This window comes from Epinephelus moara, chromosome 21 (genome assembly GCF_006386435.1).
Source record: "Epinephelus moara isolate mb chromosome 21, YSFRI_EMoa_1.0, whole genome shotgun sequence".
Classification (NCBI taxonomy): Eukaryota; Metazoa; Chordata; class Actinopteri; order Perciformes; family Serranidae; genus Epinephelus; species Epinephelus moara.
In genome coordinates, this window is record NC_065526.1 from 4,264,903 (window position 1) to 4,277,882 (window position 12,980).

The 12,980-nt window shown below is 41.8% G+C and overlaps 2 protein-coding genes across 2 annotated transcripts in view; one reads left to right on the forward strand and one right to left on the reverse strand.

Annotated features, from left to right (window-relative positions):
• The window catches only part of efr3a (EFR3 homolog A (S. cerevisiae)), a 592,036-nt gene that overhangs the window by 498,572 nt on the left and 80,484 nt on the right, over nt 1-12,980 (reverse strand). The gene's annotated exons all lie outside the window — the stretch shown is intronic.
• Nucleotides 1-12,980, forward strand: part of adcy8 (adenylate cyclase 8 (brain)) — a 153,938-nt gene that overhangs the window by 134,439 nt on the left and 6,519 nt on the right. The window contains exons 14-16 of the mRNA XM_050074478.1: nt 6,130-6,276; nt 11,599-11,691; nt 12,597-12,711. Coding sequence (XP_049930435.1) covers nt 6,130-6,276; nt 11,599-11,691; nt 12,597-12,711 — 355 coding nt within the window. The remainder of the gene's footprint in view (nt 1-6,129; nt 6,277-11,598; nt 11,692-12,596; nt 12,712-12,980) is intronic.

Below are 12,980 nucleotides of genomic sequence, written 5' to 3' on the forward strand. Positions count from 1 at the left end.
CACTTACGTTTTAACAGGTCTGACGCTACTATGCGCACCGGCTGTATCTAGGCTAACGGCTAACATGCTAACTATTATTTTTATGTCACTAGTCACTTGAAACAAATTTAGGACGATAGGAGACAGGTTGAAATAAACCGAAATTTCCCTTTAAGCTATGTTTTTGTTAACATTTGGCATTGTGCATCGGAAACGCAACTTGGAGGTAGAAATTTGGGCAACTGGGAAAATCTGATAGGCTCAGTGGAGCTTTGAGTTAAAACTAACATCAGCATGCTAACATGCTTTCAATGACAATAGCTGTGTCTCAAATGACGTACTTCTGTACTTACACTTACTATTTTGAGTGCATAAGTGCATTCACACTGAGAAGTATGGAAAAATGCAGTGCACTATGAGTACCTGGATGGTGCACTCAAAACGGTCAAAAAGTTGAGTGTGGAACTATGGACACTTCTTGCACTCAATGGTCGCCATCTTGGCTACGTAGCGGAAGGGGAGGGACCACTTCTCAAACTGGAAATGGCGGCTGAGGACTGTGCGACCGTGAACGTCACTGCATTGTACAAGTACATGTGTGTTTTTTACTAAGAACCACTATACTGTTGTCGAGTATAAGCCACGAGTATGTTTATTGGGTTAATTTATCAGTAACAATGATTTGGTACCGCGAACGATAACACGAATACTAGTTTGCTAACTAGCTAATTTGCGGTCATCATTTCCGGTGAGACAACACTACCCTGTCGAAATTTGCGTACTACACCAGTGAGTACATAGTGCACCCAGTATACGGAAGTATGTGATTTGAGACACACCAAATGTTAATATCAAGCAGCAACCTCTGGTACAAACTGCAGTTCCTCTAATGGCCACTTGAGGCTGACTTCAAGAGCGAGTCAATCCCCTCAAAATAAGCTAGCAGCTTTTGTTAAGGTAACTCTACCCTCTCGTCCCGATATAGTGACGTCTGGCTCCAAGATAAAGATAGTGGCAGCTAAAATGCCAAACTCAAGGCTTCAAAATGGGAGTCCACAAACCACTGGTTGATGTTGTGGGGCGACATCTGCTGATTAAAGTTCATAATGTTTGTTGTCTCGGTTTTAGCATGTAAACATTTGCTAATTAGCAAAATTTCCCTCACAGTGACACTAGCTCAAAAGTCAGGAGGCTAAGTTTCATCCTCTGGGAGTCATGATTGTTTTAAATGAGATTTAAGAATTAATTACACATTAAACGTGAAAACCTGAAAATCAAATGGTGACTGATAATTTCAGTGTACGCCTGTAATGAGCTGCCGGCTATCAAGATGAAAGATGAGATGACTTTGGGATGAATCTTGTCAAATATCCATCAGCGGGGTTTGACATTAGTTCACACAAAAAACTAAAGTCAAATATTTCAGCTTTTTTTTTTTTTTTTTTTTTTAGTGGGAAAAAAAACGGTGACAAGAAAATGGCCTCTTTTCTTTCTTTCTCACTTCAGTTCCGCTGCATTCTTCCTTTTTACCAGCCCGATAATGACTGATTGTGCTGGTTGGCAGAGAGGACGGTTATCACACGACAGAGTCAAATCGCCGTATTGTCCTCGTCTGTCGTCGTAGGGGCTCTTTCATTATCAACTCCTCCAATCTTCCGTTGCCTCCCAAACAAAAGGCTCGCGGCGGATGAATTATGAATGTCAGGAGAGGAGATATCATTCTGCTCCCATGCCTGTTCCTAATTAAAAAGGACACGATTAAAAATGCATCCATTAGGATAGGTTGGGTCCTGATCACTTGTTACATTATTAAACAGGCTGATTATTGTTCTGTGATTTAGACACTAGAGCACTGGGTCATTAATAGGCTCCTGGACAGGTGTTGACAATCTTTGGAATTAATCAGGTGACAGAAAGCTGAGTGTCATTTATGTCATCAGTGTCATTTTGAGACTTTTTTTTGGTAGCTTTTATTGTCAGCAGGCTCTTGCTCAAGGACAAACATCCTGTCATCTGTTAAAGATTCATGTTTCTCCTGCGCTGTGTGATGGCTTGGTGTCTCCGATTTAAATAAGAAAGGTGCTTAAAAGCAGAGAAGTATGGCCCGTGTTCAGTCACACTAAATATGTCTTGTAGTCCTGTTTCAATTATCTCTTTTTTCTCTAAATCTGAAATCTGTAAACCTCTCCAGGAATACTTCACCCATAAAATGACCATTTGTAGATCATGCATAGTCATGCTGCTGAAAACTTACTATTTAACACTGAACAGAAAGTGAACCATTGAAGCCAGACTTCAATACTAAGGTTTTTTTTGTGAAAATGTATGTGTTTGTGAAGTACTGTGCATATCACTGGATAAATAAGACTTGGATTACACTGCATGAGTTGTTTTTTAGTTTCTAAACCCGTTTTGATATAGTTTTGGTCCTCAATCGATCAATGAATCAATATGTTTGCTGTTTTTCATGAAGGCATGCAAGAAGAACAAAGTTTTCTTCATGAATTCAAGGTAACAACATATGACTGATCTACAAATGGTCATTTTATCAGGGAAGTGTTCCTTCAAGATCATTCTTTTAAGTGGCAGAAGAAATATTAGGAAGCAGTTTGGGTTTGATATTATAGATGGGACATTCTAGGTAGAAAACAACTCAATTACTGGGGGAAAAAAAATCACTTGGTCATGGTTAGCAAAAGATCAGATTTTGGCTTGAAATATCCAGTTTTGGTGGCACAGTCCTGGCGGGAAAGCTGTGATATCTCAGTAAAGAACAGCCGCTTTTCAAGACTGGAAAAGCAGCAACAGGTTGCTGAAAGTCAACCTTATTGTTGTTTGTTGGTCTCGAACAATGGTCTGTAGCTTGGTAGGCGTCCCCCCCTACGTGTCACGCCATCTACCGTCCCCACCTCCCAATTACAACAGGGTTCCCAAGGATCCTTAAAAAACCATATAAGGCAATTAGTATTAAAATGGCTCAAATCAATCTTTTAGAAGTCTTAAAAAAAATCTAAAACATTGGAAGTGGGATTTTATTAATAGTTTTTCTGACACTGCATCGTAAAATCTCAATATCTTTCGTATTATTTTTTTGTTTTGTTTTTTAATTATTTGCCAAATGCCTCTCACGTTAACTATCATGCATGTCAGGATAGAAGAACCAACAACAGTCATATACATTTACCACTTCCAATCTAACAACAAACTGACAAGTTTTTATCAAGCTTTTTCAGCATCTTAAAGGGATAGTGCACCCAAAAATGAAAATTCAGCCATTATCTACTCACCCATATGTCGAGGGAGGCTCAGGTAAAGTTTTAGAGTCCTCACAACACTTGCGGAGATCCGAGGGGAGAGGAGGTAGCAACACAACTCCACCTAATGGAGGCTGACGGCGCCCCAGATTCAAACGTCCAAAAACACATAATTGAAACCACAAAATATCTCCATACTGCTCGTCCGTAGTGATCCAAGTGTCCTGAAGCCCCGACATAAAAAGTTGTTTGGAAGAATGTCATTTCAAATGATGTTTTTCCAAACAACTTTTTGAATTTTAATCTGGGGCGCCACTCAACGACACTCAACTCATATGGGTGAGTAGATAATTGCCGAATTTTCATTTTGGGTGCAGTATCCCTTTAAGTAGATCATATTTCTTTTTACTTTGGCCAAAAAAGTTATGTTTTATGTTACAAAAAACTGATTTTGAAATTTTCTTAAATTTTGGTTATTGTAAAACTGGTGTTAATTTTCATTCCAAATGGCAATAAAAAATCTTGAAAGTCCCAAATCTAACTTGCTTTAAGCTGTGAGAGCCCTGGACAAAGTCAGCTTATATATTACATCACTTTAGAAACATCAGATGCAAAAAAGTTTTCTTAAACGTACAATTCCAACATGTTTTGTCGCTGGTGGCTGGCCTGGGGAAAAAGTAAAGCTGTTTACTTACTTTAGAAATGATCTGAAGCCATTTTACCACAAAGAAACAAAAAAACAACAAACACTGAGTCATCAGTTTGTTACTCAAGTGAAGCTGGAATCATGCGTCTGTGTAAATATCTGTGAATCTCATAAACGCTGATTGGTTTAACCCAATACAATACAATCTCCATGTGTAAGTATCAAGGAAACAACCACACCAACATCTCAGAGCGCTCCCCGCACACACTCACCTGTGTTCAGCCTGACGAAGCATGCTCCTGCCTTAAACAGAAAAACATCAATTCTAAAATGAACTTCATGATCAGGGGTGTAGCACCAAATTCTTTGCCCCCCGTCCTTCCTCTCTTGATCCATGTCTCTCTCACACACCTTTTGATTTTTTTTTTTTCCTTTTTACGTCAGTAAACCTAGATTTCTCTTTCTCTGGTGCTCAGCAGCATGAGCAGTCACTTACTCTGCTCTAGTTGTGTTTAGAATAGAATAGATAATCCTAGTGCTCGAGGGAACTAAACCATTTTGCAGCTTTAAGGGGTGAGAGGGGCCCCAAAGAGCTTCCACTATTTTTTTAATTTAGTTACGGCACTAATTACTCAGAAGAAAAATCGCATGGTGGTGCAGTGGTTAACATTGTCACCTTGCAGCAAGAGGGATCATGGTTCAAACCCCAGGGTGGGGGAGCCCTTCTGTTCAGAGTTTGCATGTTCTCCAAGTGTCAGCGTGGGTTTTCTCTGGGTACTCCGGCTTCCTCCCACAGTCCAAAGACATGCAGGTTAATTGGTGACTCTAAAGTGCCTGTAGGTGTGAATGTGTGCACAAATGTTTGTTTTTTTTGTCTGCCGACGTGCCCAGGGTGTTCCCTGCCTCTAGTGTCAGCTGGGATAGGCTCCAGCCCCCCTGCTGCGACCCCTAACAGGATTACTAATATAATAATCTTTGTGCCATTTGTTTCTTTCACGCCTCCCACGTGAATTCACCTATCTATCACCTGGGCTTCACTCTCAGGATGAAACCCGAAATAACCTCAGAACGCTGACAGACGTGATGCTAAAGAGTGAAATTCAATTAGTTTGACTTTTACCAACTTTCACTTTGAAGCATTGACATTTGACTGAGCTCATTAAGTGTGTATAATGCCAGTGACGAGGTCACTATAAAGTCTGAGGCTTATTTTCATAAGTGTAATTAATTTGAAAAGTCACGCAGCATACACAGAGAGAGAGAGAGAGAGAGAGAGAGAGGAAGAGGAGCTTGACTTCTGACTCCTTAATTATTTATACATTATGTTTACCAGCCTATTAGTGAAATATTCCCGTGATGGTGTGATGAATTACACCATGTGACATTAGTATGTGAGGGCATGTTTCATGTCAGCAGACCTGCTGCTCTGCGGCCATGTGTCAACATTGCCCTCCGGTGGTGGAGACTGTGTAGTGCAGCTGCAGCCTCACCTGCTGCAGTATTATCTGCTCTGCTCCTGCATGTACCTGAGCATAGCAGAGCCTTCAAACCTCAGGTTCTGGTGCAGATGGCAGAATTTATTTCAAAGCATTTCTTAACACTGAGTTTTAAGGGATTCGTCAGATTCTTTTTTTAAAGTGGGGTTGTATGAGGTACTTTACCATAGACAGTGTGTTACATAAAGTAGATGTCAGTTGGCATAGCTCCAGTTTGGAGAAGCGGGCTGGAGTCCAATATGGAAGCTAAGCAATTTACTGCTGTGGACACAGGGCTGCAACAGAACATACTTTAGCCACCTATAAAAAGTCCCTCCTCAATCAATATCAGTTTTAGTGCATTCTATTTCTAGGATGTTTTCACTGCTCTACCTCAGTGTCAGACAGTGATTTCCAACAGGCTGTCTGATGGAAAGGTGAAGTGGTGAAAACACTCTCAATATAGCATACACTTAAACTGATACTGATTATTCCAGATGGCTAAAATATGTTTTGTTGCTGACCCCTCCACAGCAGTACATTGCTGAGCTTCCATGTTGAACTCCAAATGATATAATACACTAATACGCTGACGATGGATAAGTATATTTATACTACCCTACTTCAGAAAATCCAAACTATCTCTTTAAGTCTTAAAACACATTACATAAAAACACTAAATCAAAAACTCATAATCTTAAAAAACTTTAAATAAATTGTATATAAACAAAAAATGTGACAGTGAGTGTTCAAAGTGTGACGTCTGTCCCCACAGGAGCTGTACTCCCAGTCCTACGACGCAGTGGGCGTGATGTTCGCATCCATCCCGGGCTTCGCTGACTTCTATTCCCAGACTGAGATGAATAACCAGGGAGTCGAGTGCCTCAGGCTCCTCAACGAAATTATTGCAGACTTTGACGAGGTGAGACGGCAGACTTTGAAGTGCACCCACTTCCACTTCAGCCCAACTTTTGAACATGCAGGGGGCCGTCTCCGGCGTCAGCATCGTCCGTTTCTGATTACAACTTCCAGCTTATTCTCCAGAACACTTCAGAACTGATTAATGCAAAGGCAGAGACAACAGGGGAGCTTACGTCTGCAGGTTATCAGAAGGCATTTATCTCAGATAGAAAAGACACTAAACACTACAGAATACAGCACTGAGATGAACCCAGCGATGAGCTTCCTTCCACTATTAATTTCCCTGTACAGAAGGATTTGCAGGCTTTGGGGGAGCTGTAATAGAAAGACTCTGGTTTGTCAGTTCAGGATTCTCTCCAAAAATATGTTCATCTCAGGGATTTTCCAGTGACAGAAAAAGTTCAAAGCAAACTGAAATATAAAATCCTCCAGCCTGAGCCATAACAGCAGAACTGCAGCTATAAAAAGAAGTGAAGTACAATACTTTATCAAAAAGTGTTCAAGTTTCAGGAGCTCCAGTCAGTTCTCCATCCTCACATGTAAGATGTTTGGTTTGCTCCACGTCAACACACAAAAGCCCACGACTGAGACCATAGAAGAAAAAAAAGGAGAAACATTTATGGACCTAGTCGGTGAAGATTCTCAGTCATCCAGGTCATGGTAATTGTAAGTGCTGCTAGCGTAGGCAACTGGACTTGCTTGCGTTTCTTGAAGACGTTTCGCCTCTCGTCCAAGAATCTTCTTCAGTTCTAAATGACTGGTACGTAGCTGCAGACTATAAACCCTGTGTGGGTGGGAACCCTTGCAGAGTCGTAGGGGTCACATGAGCTCTTAGTTTCAGAGTCGTTAAGGTCACAATGTGAGTCGTTCACCCACCTGGCCACCATGTGAGTCGTTAGGGTCAGGTGGGACCAGGGGTGAATGGGTGTGAAGTCGTCTGGGGAGGGATCCCAAGACTGCATTGTAGGTGGGGGACAAGTAGTGTTGTAAGCCACCCCCTCTGTTTAACGATGGTCGTTGCAGCTTGACATAGATGGCCTCTTTCACTCCTCTTCGAGACTCCTCGAGTCTTGACCCGAGGAGCTGGCTCTCCTGTGTTGTGCCATGCGCTTGTGGAGTGGTTGTTTTGTCTCCCCAGTGTATAAATCTGTGCATTCCTGGCTGCACTGAACTGCATACACTACATTACTCTGCTCATGTCTGGGTGTTTTGTCCTTGGGGTGGACCTAAAACAGAGTGTTTTATACTTCATAAAGGGATAAAACAACAACACACTAACACACTGCTTAGAAAATCTGTTTTTTGTAAGTAACTGAAATAACCAGCCAAAGAGGTGATGTGTGCAACAAAGAGCAGTCAACAAGTCAATAATCACAGACAAGAAGAGAGTCCCAAACTCTGTCCTTTAACTTATATCATTTCAGTCTAACAGAAAATAATATCCTGTTCCAAAGTCAGTTTTTACTCACTGAAAATGGGTCCATGTCATTGGTCCGACAGCCCATTGTTCTGATATGTGATTATACTAGGCTATACTGTATTTGTGGACCATAGAGGATCAGCAAACGCAACAAAAGTAGGCTACTGGTCGAGATACAAGTGTCATAGAGAGGAGAGAATGAAACACCATAACCTCCTGTCATTAACTCTGGGGTCCGGGTTGTGTGGGGAGCTCTCCGCGGCGTATTTCTGCCTTGATGGTGCACCGCGACCGGCTCTGGGTCAGCTGGGAAAGGCTTGAGGCGAAGCAGGCTCACGGCTTATGTGTTTGCCACTTTCTTTTTCATTTTAACCCACACCATGATCTTTTCCTGACCCTTACCCTAACCCCCCTAACCCCCAACATTAGCCTGACAGCAGTGCATCTATGTGGAGATTTGAGAGACAGTTATAGTGAGGCACATTTACTCACCCGGGCAAAAACAAGACAGCAGTCGTTGTAGTCGTGGACCCAATGGCACATAAAATAGTTACAATCCACTAAACTGTTGAACGCTTTCATCTGCTCGCTGTGTTGAGATGGGTACTGAAACCTGGTATTATTAAAAACTGTGGTATTGATAAGCTCCGATGGTTCTGCTATCAGTATTGAAGAAATCCAGAAGATATATTTCTTGTTCATTTACGTTACATAAATGTTATGTTGTACAGTTTTTACATCACCAACTTCGTTTCTAATTTACAATAAGATTAAGACGTTTGTCACTGAAGCATTTTTGCTATTTAATCCAGAGGAGAGCTCTCTGTGTCAGAGCCTCACAGCCTGCTGCATGTGCGAGGGGCGGGGCCAGCTCTGCCACTCTGTGTCACACACTTATACACACACACACAGAGGCTGTGCTCTCAGTAACAATGGCAGTGAATAACTCACGACTACACAATAGAGACCAGCTGAACTTTCTTTAAATTCAGGATTCACTCTCCTGCGTAATACCCCGGCCTGTGTTAGTCACGACATTTAAACATTTAAAATGTCCTGATTTCTGAAACTGGCCTGAAAAACTGAGATTTGACAGCGCGTAACACACGCACATGCTGACGTTTCCTACAGCTCCCACACACCTCGGGTCTCTGTGGACAGACTGAGGTCTGGAGGAACTCACGGTCCTGATTCAGCCTCCAAACTGAGTGTCTGACAGAAAATGTCAAAGTGTCCTAATAAGAACAGAGACAGACAGACACCAGCTGAGCTCTGTGCTGCCTCAGGCCACACTCCTCACTTTCTCCTCAGACATGAACAGACTTCTCTTTTCTCCATCAGGGAACTCGCCGTGAGAGAGACAGACAGGAAGATGGCTGCTTGGTGCTTAATATCAGCAGCAGACGTTCAGATCAGAGGACAGTTAGCAGAGCTGTTGATCACATGTGAAACTGAATATTTCCCACGATAATTAATCACTGGTACATCTGCTGTTTTGATTCATCTATGCAGGTTCAGATGCTACGTCAGTGCTCATGCTGATTCCTCCTGTGTTCATGCTGCGTGACATAAAGCTGGAGGAGGGAAATTGAAACGGGACATTTTGTCAGGAAAACTGAGCTCGAGGGAACTTTATCTTATTTTTGTGTTTCTCGTCAGAAGTGGAAATTCTTGAGTCCAGTAAGGGTGCTTTCAGACTCGCTAATTTTGTTCCAAAGTTGCATAATTGGACGGAGTTGGTTTGTGTTCTCAAGTGAAAAAGCTGCTCATAATGTGAACAGCATATTTCATTTGGAATTTCAGAATCTGACCTTTTTCTGAAAGTCTCATTTTCCGATCAAGACATGTGGGATGTGCCGATATTATTACCTCCGCCAAGGAGGTTATGTTTTTGCCGGCGTTGGTCTGTTTGTCTGCAAAATAACTCGAAAAGTTCTGAACGGATTTTGATGGAATTTTCAGGAAAGGTTGATAATGGGACAAGGAACAGATGATAATTTTGGTGGTGATCAGTTGAAGCGAAGTGGATAAAATAATAAAATGGAGGGAAATCCGAGCTGCTTGGCGGAGGTCTGCGCTCTCCGAGTGCTCTAGTTTGTGTTTTAATAGCATTCTTTGGACGTGTATACAGCGAGTTCATAACATGTGTCTCAACTGGGATTTTTACTCAGTTGAGACACACAGTATCTTGTCCGTCAGCTCTTTGTGTTGTCATGGATGCGCTGTAAACAAAACAACCGCAGGAGAAACACACCTACTTTTAAACACGCACTTTTTTTTCGGAAAATGTGCAAATATGGCAATGCCAAGCTTTTCAAGATGGTGACTAAAGGAATGAAAGCGACAGGCTGTGTTAGCATGATTGAACAAGTCCGCCACTGGGAAGAAACTTGGAAAAAATCCTGTATGATGCAAAAAAGCACAATAACAAGCAGCTGTAGCTGTTCCAAGTTTCTATATTTTGATGTGATAAATGACATGTTAGGCAGGGGCATAAATATAGACAGTGCAGGCAGGATGGTTGCGCTGGGGCCCCTGGTCTTTCAAACAGGGGAAGCTTACTTTAAGTTTACATCATAAAATGTGTCATATTGTAGCGAGGCAGTAACTTATAAAAGGAACATTTAATTGAAGCCGTTTTTCAACTATATCGCTTATGGAAATAAGGAACTCTGGACGGCACTCTGTCAGAAGACTCCACTCGCAAATATCCGCATGGGACTGAGCTCAAAATGTGACGATGCCGGTGTGTATTTACAAAGCGCTGTCAGTCACAAAGGGGTTCAGCCTTTTAGACAGTTCCTCCAATCATCATGCAGACACCGAGCGTCCTCTCCTACTACCGCTCCATTAGGTCTCAGGGAAGCTGAGCCTCCCTGGAAGTGACGATTTTGTCGCATTTATCCAATGAGCGTCTCGCTTTGCTGCATGAAATAAACCTGCTCAGTGCTGTCTCATAGGAATGATTGGAGGCTCCGCGTCCACCGTGCTGACACGAGAATGTATGACAGGGAGGTCGCGTTTGAAAACTGGTGATAAACAGCTGACGTTTGAACATCATAGTCATGATGTGAAACGCATCCTAGCGCACGTTTAATGCAGTGTTAATTTTTATTTTAATGTAAATTCAATAGTGCATATTTGACCATTTCTTCTATGGAATTTTAGGGGAAGTTCAGCCTCCCTTGTTGTCTCAGAGCAATCGGCCCTGATGGAAATACGCCTGTTTTTAATAAACAACTCACGTTAAATCAAAAATGGTGCGATGTTCTCTAAATGCCCCCCAAAAAGGCAAACCCGCCTCAGTCATGGTTTTCTGTTTTTGGAAAATAGCATCAATCTATCACAACAATGCTTATTCCACATAAACTATAAAAATAATTTAACTATAAATAACCATTTAGTTAAACAAAACATTTCCTATTTTCTATTGTAGTTTTTGTCATGTACAGATATGTAATGATGACTGCTGGTTAATATGGTTGTTGCTGTTGTCCAATATCATGTCTCTGTTTAATCATGTAATGAGACGAGATGATTTACAGCAGCTAGTTTGGGTGTAAAATCTCTCAAGACTGACGAGCTGGGTACATCTGCAAGTGGATACAACATATAAAATATATATACGACTAAAACTCTCTCTGTGTACTTCAACTAGTGCAGGGTGCGATAGGTCCTGTCCTAACTACCTTACGCTACTGGTGTTTGGGCTCATTAATCTGAGTATGCACGGCTGCATGTAAACGGGAGTATTGGTGGAATAAGAGCTTAACAGGAATATTGTCTTTTTCAGAATAAAGGCATAAAGCTGAATATTCTGTGCATGTAAACATGGCGACTGATCAAGTGTTGGCATCATTTCATCAGTAAAGTTAACACGTGTCACTGTATGATTTGTCACAGTTACTCGGTGAGGATCGTTTCCAGGACATCGAGAAGATCAAGACGATTGGCAGCACCTACATGGCCGTCTCTGGTCTGTCGCCTGAAAAACAGGTGAGATCCTCCAGGTTTCATCTGAACTCATATCAGTCAGTGTGTTCTAAACCTGCATGCTGTAACAGATGAGCGTGAGCATCAAGGAGGGAATAACGTGTTCTAACGAGGCTCACAAGACACAAACAGAAATTTGCAAAGAGAAGTTTTTTATGGTTTTCCAAATGTATCTGGTGGACTGACATCAACTCACTGTAGATGGACCTGTTGTCTGTTATGTGTTTTTCTTTATCATTAACTCAAAGTATAATGAGTAAAAACTGATTGAATGTATTATGTGCTTGTGTTTGGGTTTGTGGCAGCTTTATATTTTGTTACATTTACAAAACTAGATGTCAGAGTTATAGCTGAGCTTGTGCTGAAAAATGATGCCATGCATCTGAGGTAAGGGCAGTTCAGAAGGTACTTCACAAAACAGAATTTAATGTGAAAAATGAACCAACATAAACCTTGATAACAGAGGCTTTAACAAAATGAACTCAACTGCATCTTTATTTAGCTTTTATTACAAAGCAGCTTTATGAGAACTTTTATTAAACAAAAGATGGTGTAAAATGAGAAATGTACAATTTAGATGGCTCCATTCATGAAAGAAAAATAACTGAAAAGGACTCTGTAGATCTATGGGCAGTATGACACATGAGTCAGTCCATGCACCCAAAATACGTCAGTGCCTTCCCCATCCACCGCAGTGACATCAGGACTGTCAGTGTTACACACGAGCAGCAGTTCTGACTGCCAGGTTGGAAACAGTTTTCTCTGACACATCGACACACTTTATCTCTCAAGTGTCAAATTTCCAGTTTAATCTCTAACACGCTGCCCTCCAGCCGGCCCTGACGTCAGCCCGGTCCTGACGTCCAGCTGACTCAGACTCTTCTTCTCTTCTCCTCTGTGTCCCGCAGCAATGTGAAGATAAATGGGGTCACCTGTGTGCGTTGGCTGATTTCGCCATCGCGCTCAACGAGAGCATCCAGGAGATCAACAAGCACTCGTTCAACAACTTTGAGCTGAGGATCGGTAAGAGCTCTGTGTCATTCAAGGAGATTCATTCTGTTGTCACCTCGACTCCTCATTTGTTGTCTTTTTTTTTTATTTAGCAGTAGCGTCTTTTCTAGGATGCTGTGTTTTGTTGTTGTCATGAACTGCTTCATCTCCTCAGCGCTCAGTCAGACATGTTGCATAGTACACAATAAAGTGGTAAATGCAGCTCAGGCTCATTCATTTCAGGTGTGCAAGTCAACACCCAAATCTGAACTGTAGCAGATTTACGACTTGTAGAAGCCTGC